This window comes from Anser brachyrhynchus, assembly GCF_964034855.1.
Source record: "Anser brachyrhynchus genome assembly, chromosome: 2".
In the NCBI taxonomy this organism is placed as follows: Eukaryota; Metazoa; Chordata; class Aves; order Anseriformes; family Anatidae; genus Anser; species Anser brachyrhynchus.
The window spans coordinates 78,727,306-78,747,115 of record NC_137695.1 but is presented as its reverse complement, the minus strand read 5'-3'; the positions used below and the strand labels follow the sequence as shown (position 1 = coordinate 78,747,115).

The 19,810-nt window shown below is 39.3% G+C and overlaps 1 protein-coding gene across 3 annotated transcripts in view; it reads right to left on the bottom strand.

The window, feature by feature from the left end:
* Positions 1 to 5,462: 5,462 nt before the first annotated feature.
* LOC308190318 (uncharacterized protein) overlaps positions 5,463 to 19,810 on the bottom strand; it is a 95,190-nt gene continuing 80,842 nt past the window's right edge. Inside the window, exons 4-6 of one of the 3 annotated variants that reach the window (XM_080581538.1) lie at positions 11,473 to 11,594; positions 6,935 to 7,021; positions 5,463 to 5,561 (exon numbers count right to left, since the gene is read on the bottom strand). In XM_080581538.1, the coding sequence (XP_080437664.1) occupies positions 6,983 to 7,021; positions 11,473 to 11,594 (161 nt within the window). In that variant the 3' untranslated portion in view covers positions 5,463 to 5,561; positions 6,935 to 6,982. The remainder of the gene's footprint in view (positions 5,562 to 6,934; positions 7,022 to 11,472; positions 11,595 to 19,810) is intronic. The other 2 variants (XR_013947068.1, XM_080581535.1) reach the window with 2 other exon arrangements.

Sequence of the window (19,810 nt, the reverse complement as noted above, 5' to 3'; positions counted from 1 at the left end):
GGATATTAAATTAGCATTTAATTCATTTTTCTTAAAAGATAATCAGACATTGTCTATACCTTGTATCATTACTAGTTTTGGATCTTGTATTCTATATGATTAAGTGATTAATTTTGTTTCACGTAATTTATGTACAATCTGTTTTCTACTAGCTTTCTGAAATGACACCTACATATTTTTGCATCTACATAGCAAATTATCTCCCTGAAAATAATTTTCAGACATTTAGCATAGCATAAAGAAGAGCATATTTTGCTAAACCATAAACTATTGCTGTGTAATTTTCTAATTATACAGCAAAAATATAAAGTACTAATAAAAGAAACACAACTCATTTTAAAAGAACAAAAGACGTTCTAATGCAGGGTAAAAGCAGTTCGCTTCAGATAATTATCAGTATATTATATTGATAAAGTAATTACAATAAGGAGCAAAACTATTCCAAAAGCTTACAATAACACAGCAGCAGATCAAGCTGAATTCCTGTTCTAGATAATCACTAACAAATAGATCTGCTTGACATGGTTCAGAACACATGACCATTTCAATGGCTATAGCAAAAGTGTTATTGCTCTGTTTATTTGATGAGGGTGTCAAGTCTTGATCAATAGGGACTGCAAGGCTTAGGTAAATATTCGTCAATGAAAACGTCCTTCTGGAAGATTATCTCTGTAGAACAAGTACTTCATGTCTCCATAACACGAGCAAAAATGTGCGTCTGTGGAAAGTGCAGGGTGAAAGGAGAAGAAATTATCTTCAATTACTTCCAAACAGCAGTGGAAGTGCTTCAAGGTTGTCTGCTGCCTGCAGACTTGTTAGTTTCTTCATGGAGTGTGTCACAAGGGAGGAATTGTTGAAGCAATACCAGCACTGTAAAAAAATGTATATACCAATATGATGCATGAGTCTAATCTCTGCCCAGCAGATGCTAATGCCTTGTTTTCTGCAGTAAAAAAAAAAAAAAATATATAAAAGTGACTAAAGAACACAAAACTGGTCAGTTCATAGTGCTAAAGCAGGATCAGTGTTAAACTACTACATAACATGGGTAGATGGAGTGCTTTACCTTAAAAAAAAAAAAAATGTTGCCAGTCTGAAAACTCCTACAGAAAGTCAACCCTTCTGAGGCTCACTCATGCTCTCTGGACATGATGTTTCCAGGAAAGAAGACAGAAGTGCACACAGCCCAAGGGTTGTGCCATACGTGGTACTTCTCAAAAAATGAATGTAACAAATGTGCCTGTCATAAACAGCTAGAAGCAGTGTTACCCCCTGAAGTTATAAACTCGGGTTAGGCTCATCAGAAGAAAGCCTGCACTAATGATGTCACACTTCTGAACTCTGCTTTCATTCTACAGTGTTTCTACATGATGAAGAAGCCTTCAATTAAGCCTTAGAACAAACTGACTGTAGATTGCTATCTTCTGGCACCTACTCTGCTAAGAAACCTCACTTCTGAGGGACCTTTGCTTTAATAAAAAAGTAGAGCAGTGGTGTTTCAGGGAACAAAGCAGAAACTCAAGACCTGAACTCCTGAACTCTGGCCAAACGGCCTTGGGCATGTCATTTTGCAGTGCCCTCTCCTTGGGTGAAGTGAGGTTGGCTGCATTCTTCATTAGTTTCACTGTTTGCTCTGCTGGTTCTGTAACCTGTCTGCGAAAACCACATTTAACAGAAGAAAAAGAAAAAAAAGAAAGAAAGAAAGAAAAAGTTTGACACTGAAAATCATGTGTTCTTTTTTAGATTTGCTTTAGAATAAAAAATATTTAGCCCCTTTACTTCTGTTGACCATTTCAAATAAAAGATAAGAAAATGTGCATATGCCACCAAGGACACGTGGTGCATTGGAGAGAGCCTGCAGTTCATGTTTTTTTTAAATGCTATGAAATGGCAGGCCAAAGATCGATCTTCTGTGTTTACCTGGGTCAAGGACCTTACTGCTAACAAAGAAAATAAAATGCAAAGGGTATAATGAAGACATAGAAAGTGACAAATTACCATGATACTTACCTGAAATGGAAAATGACAGACTGCTAACATTCTTACTGATGGAAAAGACTAAAGGGGCAGTATAACTCATGCAGCATGTAAACAGGCTGCATGATGGAAAACCTCTGCCTGTCACAAGAATGGTATCAAATTAAAGGGGTGTGGAGTAAGAAAAATAAATAAATAAATAAATATTATCTTCAGGCACCTTGGGGATTTTTTTGTACCCAGTGTAGCCAGTTGTTTAACTTATTTTTTATCTTGAATGGATCTTTACCATGGGACAGTCTTTTCAGTTCTTCAACAAAAGGTGAGATGCGTTACATATTCAAGGCAAACATTCAATGGATGGCCACAACCCCAAGTGTGATGGAAGCTGAGTCAGTGCCTCTGCTCTGGACGTTTCCGAAGTAGGTTAAACACCTCAGACCACTGGCTTATTGTCATCCTAGAGGCAATCTAAAAAACAACCCACTGTACTACTGGGCCTGTGATTAAAAGCTAAAAGTAAAAGTTAATGCCTGTAGAAAATGGAGTTTGATATTCTTCTACTGATAAAGAATTGGTGGTCTCTGCTGATATTTTGTACTACGTACCTTTTTTTATTAAATTATACTGTTGTGTTCTTTAAAATCCTGGAATACTCTCCACCCAGTGTGGAAGACATGCAAGTTTTCCTTCCTCTGCCACAGAGGACCCTCACTAGAGTTATTTTTTATCTTTTACTTGACAAAGGGTATATATAAACCCTGGTAATGTCAAATGCACTACGTGATGTCACCAGAACTTAAACTATTACTCGAACAGTATTTAGCACAGCGTATTTTTAATACTACCTCCTTGTATTTGTCTACCTGATTTTCTTTATTTCTGCATTTAGCAGTATCAAATGCAGGGGGAAACTAGAATTTTGACAGATCGAACATTATAAGAAGCCAGTGTGTCCCCAGCAGAGCATGAACAGAGAGAAGGGAAAACGAGAAGATACTTACAAAGTCTTTACATGCTAAATAAAACTTGCTACAACAGCATGTGCCTCCCACAATGAAACACATACTACAGTGCCAAAAAATCACAGATGCACACTGCAGGTACAGATAAAGCCTGACACTCAAGAGCATGAGGGCATTTCTGAATTGTTGACTGCAATAGTTTTACCCTGTAAAATATTTCTACAATTTGATGTACAGTCCTACTCTTCAGGGGCCATGATAAATCTGTACATGGAATCAGCTGGCAGAAAACAGAAAACTGCTGGGACACCGGAGACTGCAACCCCCGTGAGCTGCAGGTTTCCTCAGAGAGCTTGTACAGCCACGAAAGTCCCAATCCAACCCCACGCCATTCTGGGTCGCTAACTGAGGGCTCCTGCCGGTGTCAGCAACAAGACACAGGAGCTGCCTGGTGGGAGCACGGCTCAGACTGCTGGCTGAACACAGGGATTACCACAGTTGTGTTCTTAATGTAGTTATATTGGCACAGATGTATCTATGCCTCAAAATTAAGCTTACAGAAGGCCTCAGCATCACACTGTTAAGCTTTGAGGCATTTGGGCACCCTATCATGCTTAACAGTTTCTGTCAAAATGCGGAGCTTCTGTCAGAGTGTCAGAAAGGAATCAGTGGCTTCAGAGCAGGGATTTACAGCATCCCAAATGCCGAAAAGAGAGCAGGGGATAGGAAACACTTCAGACAGGGTTGTGACCTGAAAGAAATGAATCCTCTCCTTTCTCTAACTCAAGCACTATTACCAGGGCTGCAGAAGAGTGCCTCTTTCTACTGGTACTCTTGGAAAATCAAACAACTAGGTCTTCCTTTATAAAAGTGAGGAAGATGCTTTTTTTTTTCTTTTCTTTTCTTTTCTTTTCTTTTTTTCTTTTCTTTTCTTTTCTTTTCTTTTCTTTTCTTTTCTTTTTTCTTTTCTTTTCTTTTCTTTTCTTTTCTTTTCTTTTCTTTTCTTTTCTTTTCTTTTCTTTTCTTTTCTTTTCTTTTCTTTTCTTTTCTTTTCTTTTCTTTTCTTTTCTTTTCTTTTCTTTTCTTTTCTTTTCTTTTCTTTTCTTTTCTTTTTTCTTTTCTTTTCTTTCAAAATAGATCTGAAACAGAATACAGAAATTCTGTTTTCTTTAATAAATCAGTGATTCAGTGATTACAATACTCTGTGCCAAGACATGACATGCTAGAAGTTACAGCCTGCATTTCTTGGAATGGGTTTAAATCCCCATTTCACAGAATCACAGAATCACAGAATCGTCTAGGTTGGAAAAGACCTCCAAGATCATCTAGTCCAACCTCAGCCCTAACACTAACAAGTCCTACACTAAACCGTATCACTAAGGGCTACATCTAAACATCTTTTAAAGACCTCCAGGGATGGTGACTCCACCACCTCCCTGGGCAGTCCATTCCAATGCCTAACAACCCTTTCGGTAAAGAAGTTCTTCCTAACATCCAACCTAAAACTCCCCTGTCGCAACTTTAGCCCATTCCCCCTCGTCCTGTCACCAGGCACGTGGGAGAATAGACCAACCCCCACCTCTCTACAGCCTCCTTTAAGGTACCTATAGAGAGCGATGAGGTCTCCCCTGAGCCTCCTCTTCTCGAGGCTAAACAACCCCAGCTCCCTCAGCCGCTCCTCGTAAGACTTGTTCTCCAGACCCCTCACCAGCTTCGTTGCCCTTCTCTGGACTCTCTCGAGCACCTCCATGTCCTTCTTGTAGCTAGGGGCCCAAAACTGAACACAGTACTCGAGGTGCCGCCTCACCAGAGCCGAGTACAGTGGGACAATCACCTCCTTAGACCTGCCGGCCACACTGCTTCTTATACAGGCCAGGATGCTGTTGGCCTTCTCGGCCACCTGAGCACACTGCTGGCTCATATTCAGCTGACTATCAACCAATACTCCCAGGTCCTTCTCTGCCAGGCAGCTTTCCAACCACTCATCTCCCAGCCTGTAGCGCTGCTTGGGGTTGTTACACCTCAGATGCAGGACCCGGCACTTGGCCTTGTTGAACTTCATGCAGTTGACCTCAGCCCATCGCTCCAGCCTATCCAGATCCTCCTGCAGAGCCTTCCTTCCCTCGAGCAGATCGACACACGCACCTAACTTGGTGTCATCTGCAAACTTACTGAGAGTGCACTCGATCCCCTCATCCAGGTCATCGATAAAGATATTAAAGAGGACTGGCCCCAGCACTGAGCCCTGGGGGACTCCACTAGTAACCGGCCTCCAACTGGATTTGGCTCCATTCACCACAACTCTTTGGGCCCGGCCATCCAGCCAGTTTTTAACCCAACAAAGCGTACGACACAACAAAGCCACGAGCAGACAGTTTCTTGAGGAGAATGTTGTGGGAAACGGTGTCAAAAGCCTTACTGAAGTCAAGGTAGATCACATCCACAGCCTTTCCCTCATCCACTAAGCGCGTCACTTGGTCACAGAAGGAGATCAGGTTCGTCAAACAGGACCTACCTTTCATAAACCCATGCTGACTGGGCCTGATCGCCTGGTTGCCCTGCAAGTGCCGCAATTTGCTGCTTTTCAAGGAAGTTCTCTAATTGACAGTATAGGCTGTGCTGTTTGGGAAAAAAGATAAGAATTAACTTTTCGTATTGAAGCTATTCTGCATTCTGTGGAATAATCAGAGGTTTAGAGTGAAAAAAGGAAACAGCAAAGCTAGGACAAGAAATAATATGGCTCTTTATCCTAACGGACGGATAGCTCTTTTGGGACAGCAGAACTGTTTATCGTGGTCTCCGCTCTTATATAAACAGTAATTGGAGCATGTCACATTTTAGCCAGCAAAATCACCAGGACAGCAGGACATTTTATTAGGGAGGAAAAAAAAAAAAAAGTTTAATCTGTCAAAGTGGAACATCTGGTCACCTTTGCTTATATTTTCTGGTGCTGGATTAATAACATTGCACATTTAATGTTCATCATTTAAACTGTAATCTAATTAGGTGCTCAAAGTATTCTAGTGCCTCTTAGCCAAGAAGCCAAAATATTGTTTTTGTTTGCAGTCAGAAGCTGCTGCTTTTCCTGATACTGCACTGATGTACCAAGCTTTGCTTCACCAAGGTCCCATCATCCTAGAGTAAGCACCAGGGGGGTACTAATCTGCACTAGCACTTCAATTTTCTCATTACAAAAATTGGCTTCATCTTCCTAGCGTAGGCAAACCCTGATCAGTGTCACTCAGACCTTGGGGGCCACTGACTGGGAGCAGCAACAGCAGAAGAAGTGCCAACTGTGACAGAAGATATTTTAGCAACAGCTGTCTGGTCTTGTGTGATCCTCCTGGATACCAGTTTGAAAGCTCTGTCTTAGCTGGCTTGTGGTGTCTGTCCCCACTACAGATTACAAAACCCAGTAAGAGCAAGATGCTCTTTAGAATGAAGCAACAAGCACTGTCATCTTGTAACAGCTCAACAGATTGTTAGCATCTTCGTACGTCCTCAAAAGCACTAAGAGAGTAATCAGAGCAGTGATAAAAGTGTAATGATGTACGTCCACGGTAATAAGCCCAAATCATCTTAAAATCACATTTTGCATTTGCACTGAGGCTTTTACACACTGCATTTCACTATTTTTAAGTTGCATTACATAGCTGAGAAGTGAGAAATTTTCACTAGCCGCATTATGACGGTAAGAAGACTGAAACAGCAAAGCCATCATTTATGTGGTGTCACAGAGCAAGTAAATGGCATAATGGGAAACAGCAGCCAAGTCTCTTAACTTTCAGCTTCGTGCCCTAACCACTGGTCCATTCAAGTGAGTGAATGGGTCATTTATTCCTGAAGTGTAGTTTCCACTTCAGTGTTCACATGCAGCTGCTGTGTAGAAAAGGAAATTAAAAGCATAGGATAGGGATTCCTGTTGAATTTCTCAGTTAGTGTGTGTTTAGAAAGGTATAGGGCTCCCTCCACCCCAACCCATGAGTACTTACATGTAATAGTGACACTCCAAGTAATCAGCCAATAGGTTAGAAAATTATTTAATTTCTCTTGGCAGCTCCCGGGTCTGGAAAATAGGACTGTAATTATCATGAATAATTCATATTTACTGCTTTGGAATCAAAACTGAAAAACAGAATACACATGGAAATAACAATATTTATCTCCCTTATCAATAAAGGAAAGAATCATAATAACTGTAATAGTTCTGCTGTAATAGCTATTGGGTTTACTTATGCTTAACCGCTCTTTAGGCTCTGGTCTTATTCAGTAAGAGCAGTGAAAATTCCTACAGGTTTCACATGGCATCAGCCCCAAATTTATTCATTTTGGCAAGGCTTAATCTTGAAGTTTCAACTTTGTTCTCTAACTTATGTCAAGCGGAACAGAAGTATGCATAACAACCAATTTCACCTCTTCAGAAAAATGTTGCTTCTTTCCCTGAACAAAATCCAGGGATTTTCAAAGCTCTACGGATAACTGTCTTTATGTTCTGCAGAAACAGAAACTAACAGCTGAGTTTAAAAACCAGAATAATTTATCTAATAAAAATTCCTACAATTTATAGAGAGGTAAAACATAATTTATCTGACTTGGAATTTATCCAAGGTCTAATATTAACACTCTTCTTTCTTAAAGACACCAGGAGCAGTGTTTCAGAATCTCACTTTTATGTCCCCTTTCAAGCATGTGACCCCAATAAATAATAATAATGAACTTAACATGACTGATTACTGAAGATCAATTGTACAACAGAGGTTCTTTCAAACCTGAAGACCTCTTCACCCTTCTCGGTGCTGATTCTCCCAGGAACATTCTCCCAAGACAAAGTTCTACAGACAAAGAGCCACACGCAGGATTCATTATTGAATGTGCTGAGGGATGCTCCTTTATGGTACTAGTAAAGTACTAGTCATACTTTTCACTGCTTTTATCATGAACTTCGAAGTGTTCTGGCCAGAACTCTCAGCTGGAATTGCTCCTGACACCTTTAGAAAAATAATTACAAAGAAAAACGTTGAAGCTACAAGGAGCCATGGCAAACAACGTCTAGTGCTATGAGCTGATGGAAAGCAGGGAACTGAGGTACTTGTAAGACTGTTTTCCTTTATACTCTCAAGCAAGTAATGTTTAATGTGACTGTCATAGAATGCTGACAGATGTGTGAGCTGCTTTTTTTTTTTTTCTAAATGCACAAGTTTACTTTCCCACAACCACTAATCACACACACAGAAAAAAATGTGCAAACCTTTGAAAATAGCACCCAGCCTTCTTCCTCAATTTGCCATGTTATGTGTTATATTTTCAACCATTAAAGGAAAAAAAAAAAAAAAAGACAAATCTGAATCATCTTTAGATCTCCTTAAACAGAAATTTAATTTAAATAATTAATGACACTCCCTCGATCAAACTGGGTACTGATAAAGACACAACCTCTGAAGAAAGCAAGGGGAGAAGGATATTACATGTCCTCCCATCTGGGTTAACATTAAATGTAAATTCTGGTAAATCTAGAGGCCTCTAGAAGAGAATTTTTTAAGAAGCATGAAAAGCATATTCAACCACTTGTTCAAATTAACAAAAAAAAAAAAAAAGAATTCTCAAAGGTCTGTTACTTATTATTAATTAACAACAACTTTTTAAATAGGGATTCTTCTGTCCTGATAGTACTTTCAGAACACAAACCAAAGCCCTTGGAGAAAATAACTACTGATCTGCACAAAGATTCACATAGCATACTTTTTGAATGACTACCTTGAATTTTTCATTTTACTCTTTCCTGTTCGATGGATATCTCAAGGGAAAGATGCAGCAATATATCGGCCTGGTGACCAGTCCCAGATGATTAATTGGGACTTTGAAATCACTCTGAAATCACAGTATCATTAATAAACAGATCACATACCACACTTTTGCTTAAATATAGCCATAATGAGTGCTTCTCAAAGTATGCTGAGTAACAATTAGGGTGTTTTAAAAGGTCTGTCTGATGATAATTCCTTAGCTAACAATATGGTCCAATTCTGCTTCTGGGAAGTTTTTAATTTTAGGATCTCTTCACAAACCAAATGCTAGTACTTACCTCTCCAACATCCCCCAAGAACACTGACTTCAAATTATTTTATTTTCTGTATCACTAACAGCATTTTATTATGCTGCCTCAAGTTCTTCTGAGTGTCTCTTCAAATTCTAAGCGATCCCCACCTTATTAACATGCGAGAAGTGATACCAAAAGTCTTTCTGCATAAAACCGATACAAGACACAAACTTATCCTACCCACCATTGTGGAGTTCTGTACATGTCCTGGTGATCCCATGTCTTAGTTAAGGCAATGTCCTTTTCTGGAGCCTTGATGAACAGTATCAGCCCTGCACATACGTATCTAGAGCCATGAACGTCTGTCTCCTGACAACCCCATTATCACCCAAATAGTACCCAAGCTACAGCTTCCAAGCGCTCTCATTTTAAGCAGCCACTTTCCAAACCCAACAGTATTTGTCTTATGCTGCATGAAAGAGCTTCCTATACATACATGCTGGTAACCCCACCTCTGCCATGATGAACAAGAAAAGCCATGGAAATAGAAAAGAAAACAAGAAAAGCCAATGGATCATTCACATGCTCAGAATACAGAATTACTGATGTGGAAAAAAATATATATACACCCTTTCCCCTATTCCGATGTATGTTTTCTACCTGCATTAACAGCAGTTACCTGTGGTAACTGTAAGTTTTTTGTTTGTTTCATATGCCATGACATTGAACTTGCAGGACCAGGATTCACAGATGCTGCTCCAGTACAACTAATCAATAGCAGTGCTTGAAACAGCTTTAGTCTTTTCAGTGTACTTGTAACCACAAACTCACAAAACATTACATCTCCATGTATCCTCACTGGCTCAAACCACAGCCTCCTATCTCCTTCCTGAGACACTGATATTGATGGCACAAATATGGGAAATGTACTGGATCTTTTGGTGGAACTAGAAAGCGTGCTCCTGTGTGTGCCAGACCTGGTCACAGCCATTTGCCTCCCACCCTTCCCCTTTGCGTTGCAGCGTGCAGTTTGTCTGGACTATTGGTTCGTCTGGAGGCACCTAGCCTCTATTTTGCTGGTGAGGCCACCACAGGGAAAGCCACACACCATGCACATGACCAGGAAGAGCAGCACAAGGCTGGCTGGCAAAGAAACCTCGCTTGGGAAAGGGAAAGCATTTGGAAATCTTGGGCCAGTTGGCGGATGGGAGGCAGGGGGCAGCCAGGACATTCCTTACGAAGGCAAAACAGGCATGCAGGTCAATTTGACAGACACGCTCTTAATGGCAAGCAAAACTTAAACAGACAATAGCTCAAACCCAAAATAGTTGCCAAGGGTTAGAATTTGGGCTGCTCATAGGAAATGACATGGCTTTCAGCTCTGGCCAGATGATAAAAATGTGTTTCAGAAATGAGTAATATCACAGGATTACCAGTATCAACCATATTCATTCCTGCAAATCAATTGAGGTTAGTAGTAGGAGCAGGCAAGGAAAGAAAATTTTACTGGAGAAGTTATGTTATTGTTCTGTAGTCCAAATAAGAAAGAGGAGACCATTTGACTATTTTGGATTCTGTGTGATTATGTTTATTTAAAGAAACAGAACACTTTTTAATTATGTATGTGAATACTTGGAACACATAATTACTACCCAACAGGCAAACTGTTTGGGTCTGTTGGAATGCCAATGGGCTTTTATTAGTTCAGCCCATCATTCTGTTGTGAAATGGAAATGAAAAGTGGAAAATATGTTTTCCTTCTCCAGGGATCACTTCAGCTCCTTTTTCTCTTTATTTTATCAGACTTCTCATTGCTGTGGGGGTCTTGAAGGCCTATTATTAAAACACCCTGCAGTCCTAAGGGAAGAAAAGCAAGCTGGTGCTGCAGATGGGAGCAGTGTGAATGGAATAAACTATAAGCACCAAAGAACTACAATAAATGCAGTAAAATCTATGTGTTATTCTCTTTTCCTTCCAAAGTTCAGTTAAAGTTTTCATCTTTTACCTTTCATTTTTCATGAATATCAGGTAACCCATAGTACCATCCAAATACAAAAACAAACAAACAAACAAAAAAAAAAAACAGAAAAAACAGTAAAATTAATTAGTTATGCTGGCTCTTCTTGAGTTTCCTTATGCATAAAACAAATTAAATCCAAGTTAATCTATTCTGTACAGACAAAACCTGCAGCGGGACTGGACTTAATACAAAATACTCATGATAGAAATTGTATCATTATCAGCTCTCTCAGAAAAAGAAAGCGAAAGATACAAGAAGTACTTACTTACCAGCTGTTTTAATCTACAGGTCAAGCCTATCAAAATCTCACCTTAAAGTATTTTTTACAATAATCTCATCATTGAATTCAAATCAATTCTGAAAAATAAAATGAAAGCCATTGGGATCTTCTGTAGAACAGGTCTTGCAAGAATTAAAACTTTGGATGCAGGTAATACACAAACTGGAATTTAACTGATATTGTGAGCACTTACCACATTTTTATTACTTTTCTTTAGATGTATGCAGTAAAGATTCATTGTTATCGTGGCCAAAGAATATGAATACCTGATTAAGCTGATGATGATGCTGAATGTCAGGTGAGCCACAGAATGATCTATAAATTGGGCAAAAGACAAGGGAACTTACATGTGAGGAATGCATCAGCAGGAACAAAGACCTTTTTGGTATTTCAAACACAGCCATCTTCTTCAACAGAGAGACAAAGACTATTTTTTAATGATGGAATTATTTCTGATCAACTGCATACCTGCTAGTGACACACTTTTGAAGACTAGTTAAGGAAGCATAAATTGAATTTTCTCTGAAATGGAAGGAGTGTATTTCCTCCCAGAAAGTCATATGAACATTTCCCCAGCAATTTTTTTTTTTTTTTTTTTTTTTTAATTTCAAAAGGCTTGCTGGTTTGATAAAGATTAGGTTTATCTTGGAAATACTTCATTTCTTTCTTTTTTTAAACTCAATTTGTTCTTTTTATTCTATTTGATGAGGTTGGCATCTAGTTTTAGTCTAACTGTACCTCCTGCCAAGCAACTCTACCTGAAACATATTCACAGCCATCAGCTTAAGTCTGTTGTTTTCTTGTAATGGAGTTGAAAGAATTTTGTAGAAGTTTCTAGAGGAATGATAAAAATGCATGCACATGTATAAAGCTAAGCACAGGATTTTTGAGGTACTACATTATGCATCAACAGAGGCAGTACTGCTCTTAAAACTGTTCTTATGGAAGATTTTAAAACTTCTGCATGCCTGCACAAAACCTGTTACTACCGTTCCTATACGATGTCGTTCCTATATGATACCATTCATATAAGCATACTGGTAAAACAAATACCTGCATTAAAACAGTGGATGCCAGGAAACAAAGAAGAGACAACTATAAAGGACCACCCACCATAAAAGTACACCTTCCAAAGTGTGTACTTAAATCTGCTTTTTACTCTTATTTTTTAAAATGCCTCCATTGATCCCATTTTTCAGAGCTTTCAACTTAAAAGACACAGTAAGTACAGCTTTGCAGGTTTACCTCTTCTAAAAAAGTTTTTAAGATTGGGTGACCACCAGAACTTTGCAAAGAACAAAAGTTATGTTTCTACATTGGAACTAAAAGACTGAAGACAGGAAAAAAAAAAAAAAAAAAAAAAGCATTTTGTGTCTGGCCAGAATGAACACTCTGTTGGGGTTTCTTTGTGATTTCGGTTTTTGAGAGAAAAGCAGGCAAAGTGATACCACAGTGGCTACACAGCCACTTAGCCCCAGCTACACTCAAACTGAGGCTGGATGTACTACAGCACTAGGTACAACACCACCTGTCCTACCCACCACACGTCCATATACACTTTATTTGTAATCTCCTGATACAGAATTATAATAAATGTTATTACAAAATATCTTTTGCACACTTACAAATAAATTAGTTGTTTCACTCTGTCCTGGCACAGAGAGACCTAAATCTTTATGTAACAGGCTTTGATTTTGATTTAATTGAAGTACATTGATAGCTGCAAAACACTGTAATCAACATACTGTTCAGATCCATCCCATAGGCATCATCCAGATCTGGGGCCTTCAGTGGAGGAAAGCTCTTTCCTGGCTGACTGACAAGCACTTCATATCAAACTGGTTTGTGAAAGTCATAAATGCAGTAGTCTTGCCTGAGAGTCCCATATATAAAGCTCACAGCACATACCTGTCATTGTGTGGCACTAAATGCATCTGAATGAACTAACTTCATTAATATTCCCAGATCTAGATGGGAATGGATAAAATACTTGGAAGCCTGGAGCTTCAAAGAAATGTTCTTGAAAGCTAGTATCATACCTTCACAGTACTCATGTGTAGTGCAAGACCCAGGAGCTTCCTAAGTTTATTATTAATTTGCACCAGAACTAGATTAGCTCTCTCTTTTTTTTTTTTTTTTAAATCTAATTCTGGCATAGGTGGAGGGAAAATCTGACTGTGAAGCTGACATTTGTTTTAAAAAGATGTTTTTTAAGAAAAGGGGGGTGTTTAAATTGTCATTAGCACCATAATTATTTTTACATAACCCTATATTAAGGCTGAAGAAAATCCAACAATTTATGCAAGTATGCTGAAAGGAAAGTATTCCACGTATAATTTATAGAAGAGTTGGAAGCCTGGACAAGGTATTAAACACTTTATAACTGCAGACACTCTGACAGTATGGCAGAATTTAAGAAGACCAATAGAAACGGAAGTATAGAATGGTCCATTCAAATCTGAATTGGTAATAAAAGTTAACTCTCCATGGGTAACATGAATCAGTGCTTCAGGTAAAGTTGTTCCAACTCCTGCTGTAAAATACCTCCTTTCTCAAAATGTGTGGATACTGCGATGTGTATGGATTGCAAGTTCCACTAAAACTGTTGGGTCTTTCACAACGGTGGCTACCAACATAAAACCAAGAAAGATAACACTTTTTGTTAATGTTTCAGTACGTCTTCTAGCACAGGTACATTGCAGTTGGCAACCACTTCAGGGGAATGCTCCAACCTCTATTTACATATGGGGAAAAGCAGTTAATATTCAGATAACTGAAGCACTATACAATCTCTATGTACTAAGCTAGTGCTACTTTTCCTTAGCATTAATGAGTTAGAATTTTAAAAAGCTAAACAGGAAGATTCATAACCTCTCAAAATTTATTTTCAAAACTAACAGAAAAAGAGCTATACAAGTTTAGGGAGAGCCATAATGATTATTTACAGTGGTAATAACAGATCACGTGTCCTTACTATAGAACTGGAGTCGGGCAAAAAGACTTTTAATATCCAACTGGCAAATGTGTCTGTGATTTCCAAAGCTATTCTACTTGTTTCTTTGTGGTGAAACTAATATCTTACAAAGTTTTTCAGCAGAAAAGAGAAAGACGTACCAACAGCTCTCACACTGGTGCTTACAGCACATCCTTGAAGTGACTGATGGCCAAGTTTCCAGAAACTGAACCTACTTTTCAAATGGAGTAAAAGAATCATAGCATATCCCGAGTTGGAAGATACCCAAAAGGGTCATGGATTCCAGCTCCTGGCTCTACACAGGAGCACCCAAAAATCAGACCACGTCTGAGAGCGTTGTCCAAATGCTTCTGGAACTCCGACAGGCTTAGTGCTGTGACCACTGCCCTGGGGAGCCTGTCCCAGTGCCCAACCACCCTCTTGGTGAAGAGCCTTTCCCTAACACCCAGCCTGACCCTCCCCTTTCCCAGCTCCATGCCGTTCCCTCAGGTCCTGTCGCTGTCCCCAGAGAGCAGAGCTCAGCGCCTACCCCTGCCCTCTCCTTGTGAGGGATAATAATAATATCAGTGATAACCAGAGATAATACTAACATGACATTTCCTACCCAATAATCTATACTAAAGACAGTTTCTTAAGAATCAAGTTTGTCTGCCATCATGTAACACATTTTATTGGAAGTTCCCAACTTACACGTTTCAAATAACTAAACTTTCCTTGAACTAGCTGGGGTTAACATTAGCAAGAGATATCAGAAACAGTCAAAAGGAAATTCCACTGGTTCAAAAGCTATTTCCATTATGATCTCAAAGCAAAATCTTAAACTTTTAGCATTTGCTTTAGAATTATAACAATTCTGTAAAACAGTGATTCAGAGAAACTGCAATTCTATTCCACGTGGTTTATGCTAGACTACAGAAGTGAGAAGAAATAAAATTTCTTTATTTACTTTCATTAAAATGGAATATTTCAGCAATATGTTTCAGTCAATTCATTTTGATATTTGAAATTATAGTTTTTGTAATAATTAGTATTTTTCTGTGAAACATTTTGACATGGAAAAAAGCAGCTTCATCAAAAAAAAAAAGACAGCTATGTCATCTTTTTTTTGAGCAATTATCAAGTCTTCTTCAAGATTCAGAGACACGTATGGCACCTTACAAATGATATGTGAGTAACATCCCAACTAAGAATATACAGACAGCATTTAACATGAAATGTGATGAGAGGAAGGTGCAAAGGAGACTTGCTAGATGGCTGTGTATTGCAATTAGGCACCTACAATTTTCAATTTTTCAACAGTGCTTTAAAACAGCTTTTTTATCTATTTATATTTCACCTTCACACTTTCCCTATGAATATAGGTGGGATAATGATGAGCATTCCTGGGACACAATAATTGCTCTTTGCTGAGTAGATTTGGTGACATCACAAGGAAATTTGTGCATGAGAAGTCAAAAGGACTAACATAATCTGAAGATCAGAGTTTTTGAAATAAAAAGTCAGACAGAAAGGCAAAGGACAAATGAAGAAGGGGATTAGAAAACAAGATAAGAAATTCGTTGTCATGTGTTGTACAACTGGTGATCAAACAAAGCAAACAAGATGATAAAATTGTCGAAGGTCTCTACTTTTTCACTTATTAGAAAATGTTTAAGTAAAACTATCTTAAACAGCTCTGATTATCCTGCAGGATTTACGGGTTTCATTTCATTAGAATTTAATGAAACAACTATTTTTTTTTTCTTTTTCTAATAGGCAAAGTGAATGGTGCAAGCTGTTTAGTGACTCCTCATGCCAGAACAGAAGCCTTTCTTATTCTGAATTTCTCCTGCCTAGCACAATAAAACAATTCAATCTTTAGGATGCGTATTTCTGTTTCCTCCTGTGGCTAATGATGGGAATAAAATCTTTAGTCCCATAATACTCAACTACTACTTAATACTCAGATACTTAAATTCTGCTACTATGCTTCAGTAGTGCTGTTGTCTCTTTGCTTCATTGTCTGAATCTTACAGGTTAAGTGCATAAAACTTCTAAAAACTGCAAAAAATCCCTGTAGGGAAATAAAGTTCTTCGTGCTAAAACTTTTGAAATGAACACTTAAAATGTTTCAGGCTGTTGGTCTTCTTTATCAAAGCCCTAAGTATCAATTTGAATGGATTCGTGTCTATTATTTGAATCATTACCAGTCTCAACAGTACTGTATTTATGAGTTAGTTGCACTGCATTATAACCACTGCCTAATGAAAAACGGCACTCATTAAGACATATCTGAAAAAAAAAAAAATCCCGTTTTTCATTTTTTTCTTTTGCCACTTTTGCTTAGGAAAAGAGGGGAAATAACCTGCCTTTTTTCCCCTTTTTTCTTTTTTCTTTTTTTCATTTCAGTACTTTACTGTGACAGCTGTTGGTGCCACATAACCATTAAAATGTGTATCTATTCTTTGTTTTTTCCAATTTTGCTATAACTAAATTTCATTAACACTTTAGGAAATGTGAACATTTTCCTTCCATCTGCTAGATGGCTTTTAAAACCCATTTAGTTTGATTTAGCAAATCTGGAAACAGCTGGCAAAAATGTATTTTTATTAAGTTCCTCAGATTCATATTTGCAAGATATGTGACTTTCATAGTCTTTCTTAAGGTCTGTAATTGGTTTCTATTTCTCAACTGTACAATTTCTTTCTAAATGCTAATCAACCAGGTGGTCAGATGTTTAGTTATCATTTTGCACATTAACCAGTTTAATGCGTCTCAGTTTAAATGTCTATAGCTGATGATTCAAATGATGTGCTTAAAAACTATAGGAATGGTTATTTAGTTTTCAGCCATTACCTCCTTTTTCTTTTTAATTCTGAAGTTGATTGTGCTGATTAAGTAAGCTAAAAAAGAACATGAAAAATAGGTTACATGTACTGGGTGCCTGTACGCAAAAACATTGACATTTTGCAGGCTCTGATCTACCATCAGGGAAAAGAGCAAGGAAATGAGGCTGCTTTATGTCCCTCTTGTTAACCCTTTCTGCTTAGTTTTGGACGTGAGAGCCTATATCCCCTACTTTCATCTCCCCTTTGTTTGCTTCACTCCCACAGTGGGAGACATTCTGCAGCTAGCAAAAACCAACAGTTCTTTTTTACAGTGACAAGCCCAGGATTCTGATCTTTCAGAGCTGCAGAAAAACATGTCCATGCATATGAATCCATTGACACAGAAAAATGATGCTTTGAGCCATATTCTTTGATCTGCTACATCTGCTTAGAGCTGCACCCTGCCAGCAGACTTCAATTCTTCAAGCAGGGCTAACCTGGCCAGGGCAAAATGTGACGGTGCGGAATCGGATTTCCAACAGAATAATGCTTTACAAAAAGCCCAGAGATCTCTTATACCACTTACGTCCACCAAGCTGGATACAGCTGTATCAAAACAGCATCACAGAAACACTTTGTGTGAAGCCATACCTGACAGGAACTTCCAGCTCCACAAAGACATTTCAAGTTGTCATTTTGAGGACAGGCAGTGAGGAACAGATGTCCACAGAGTGGTGCCAGGATCTGAGATGCCACCAATAAGGCTTGAGTCACCATTACTAAACAGATTTCCTCTGTGTTTTGTTTAGAGTATTCATATTTTAAAATATGGACTCCATTTTATTTTCCCATGACCTGACCCATAAAATACATTTCTGTCACCTTCTGAACAGCCCCAACTCGTGATCAGAGTTTCAAGAGATAATTGATTTCCAGGAAAAAACAATATTACATGTATTGTCATTTGAACTAGCATCTGTAAATCAGAAATTTGTCGTAATATTGTGGCAATAGTATATTCATCTTCTTCATGCTCAATCTATTCCCATAGATTCTTTCATTATCTCCAGTAGATGTCATTGGCATAAGCAGAGTCAAAGACTTCCAATACATTTGGGAATCCAGACAGTACAGATAAATCTTCACTGACTTTCTGCTGATGAGGTTAGCTTCTTTTAAATGAAGAAAATATCTGTGTTCCAAAATAGCCTCTGAAAAATGTCACTAGACACTTGGGCACAGAAGGTTGGCTAATTTGAGTGATGTCTCCCAATAAAAAGATTGAAAAACTGAGTAATACCTGGCTCATCTGACATTTTGCAGTATTTCTAAATAGTATAGCGATAAACAAGTACAACTTTAGCCATCTGAAATTTCCACAGAATACCTAAAATCTCCCTTTGCTCCACTGGACTTGCACCCTCAGGTTCTAATGGAGTTTTCAAATAATAAAAATAAATTCTGTTGAGAGAGTATTTGGGGTTGTGGTGGTTTTACTCGGGTGGGCAGCCGAGTTCCACCACCACCACTCTCTCACTCCCCCTCCTCAAAGAGGAACGGGGAGAAAATACGATGAAAAGGGCTCAAGGGTTGAGATAAGGACGAGGAGATCGCACAGTAATTATTGTGACGGGCAAAACAGACTCACCATAGGGAGATAGTAAGATTTATTGCCTATTACTAACAAGCTAGAGAAGTGAGAAACAAAGGAAAGAAACCAAAAGCAGCTTCCCCCCCATCCACCCTCTTCCACCTCCTCCCCCCGAGCGGCGCAGGGGAACGGGGGAATAGGGGTTATGGTCAGTCTATAGCACTTCTTCGCCGCCGCTCCTTCTCGGTCACTCTTGTCCCCTGTGCTGTGGGGTCCCTCCCACGGGATGCAGTCCTTGCTGAACTGATCCTGCGTGGGCTGCCCACAGGCAGCAGCTCTTCAAGAACTGCTCCAGATATGGGTCCGTACCACGGGGTCCATCCCTCAAGAGCAAACTGCTCCAACCTGGATCCGCCATGGGCAGCAGCTCCTGCCAGGTCACCTGCTCCTGCGTGGTCTCCTCTCCACGGGCTACAGGTCCGGCCCGGAATCTGCTCCGGCAGGGGTCTTCCACAGGCCTCAGCCTCCGTCGGTGCAGGTCCACCTGCTCCACCATGGTCTCCCCCACGGGCTGCAGCGTGGAACCCTGCTCCACCGTGGTACTCCATGGGCTGCAGGGGGACAGCCTGCTTCACCATGGTCCTCACCACAGGCCGCAGGGGATTTCTGCTCCGGTGCCTGGAGCACCTCTCCCCCTCCTTCTTCACTGACCTTGGCACCTGCAAGGCTGTTCCCCACTCCTCTCACTCTCCCAACTGCTGTGTGGTGCAGCGTATTTTTTGTTTGTTTGTTTGTTTGTTTTTTTGTTTGTTTTTTCCCCTGTCTTAAATATGCTCTCACAGAGGCGCAAAACAACATCACTTACTGGCTCAGCTCTAGTCAGCAGTGGGGCCCTTACCAAACATGGGGCAGCTTCTAGATCCTTCTCACAGAAGCCACCCCTATGGCCCCCTTCTACCAAAACCTTGCCACATAAACCCACTACAGGGGTTTATGTAACCTACATAGTGGTGTTCTACCATTACTGTGTTCAATTATGCAAATATGTGTTACACGCTGTGTGTATCCCAGCCGAATAAGGCCTTAAGTCATTAAACAATAAGATTCAGACATTCAACACAAATTGCTAAACATTCATGGACACATCTGCCAACTCATA